Raw genomic sequence first — 334 nt, forward strand, 5'->3', positions numbered from 1 at the left:
TGGGAGAAGCAGCTGATGGCTGGGGGGGTGTGTGCATGAGTGAGAGTGGGGGGCACCGGGCAGCCTGTGGGCTTGGGGGGGACACTTCTCCTGCCACAGGGGAGAGGTGTGACATTGGGCATGGGCCAGGGCCACCAGCCATCCTGTGGCTGCTGGAGGCCGTGACTGAACATGGCAGTGGTCCAGGGACACCAAATGCCCCCCTGGGGGCTGGCAGGTGCCAGCCCAGCAGCCCGTCGGCGCTGGGGTGAGCTCAGGCTTCTCCATCATCCTCCTCCTCCCCGCTGGAGTCCTGGGCCACCCTGCTGACCTGAGCTGCAGGGGGGGGGGGGGG

At 68.6% G+C, this 334-nt stretch overlaps 1 protein-coding gene across 1 annotated transcript in view; it reads right to left on the reverse strand.

Moving 5' to 3' along the window:
• Window positions 1-253: 253 nt before the first annotated feature.
• LOC104282137 (cytosolic purine 5'-nucleotidase-like) overlaps window positions 254-334 on the reverse strand; it is a 4,775-nt gene continuing 4,694 nt past the window's right edge. Inside the window, exon 14 of the mRNA XM_009880215.1 lies at window positions 254-310. Within this exon, the coding sequence (XP_009878517.1) occupies window positions 254-310 (57 nt within the window). The remainder of the gene's footprint in view (window positions 311-334) is intronic.

Source organism: Charadrius vociferus, unplaced genomic scaffold (genome assembly GCF_000708025.1).
Source record: "Charadrius vociferus isolate BGI_N301 unplaced genomic scaffold, ASM70802v2 scaffold612, whole genome shotgun sequence".
Lineage (NCBI taxonomy): Eukaryota > Metazoa > Chordata > Aves > Charadriiformes > Charadriidae > Charadrius > Charadrius vociferus.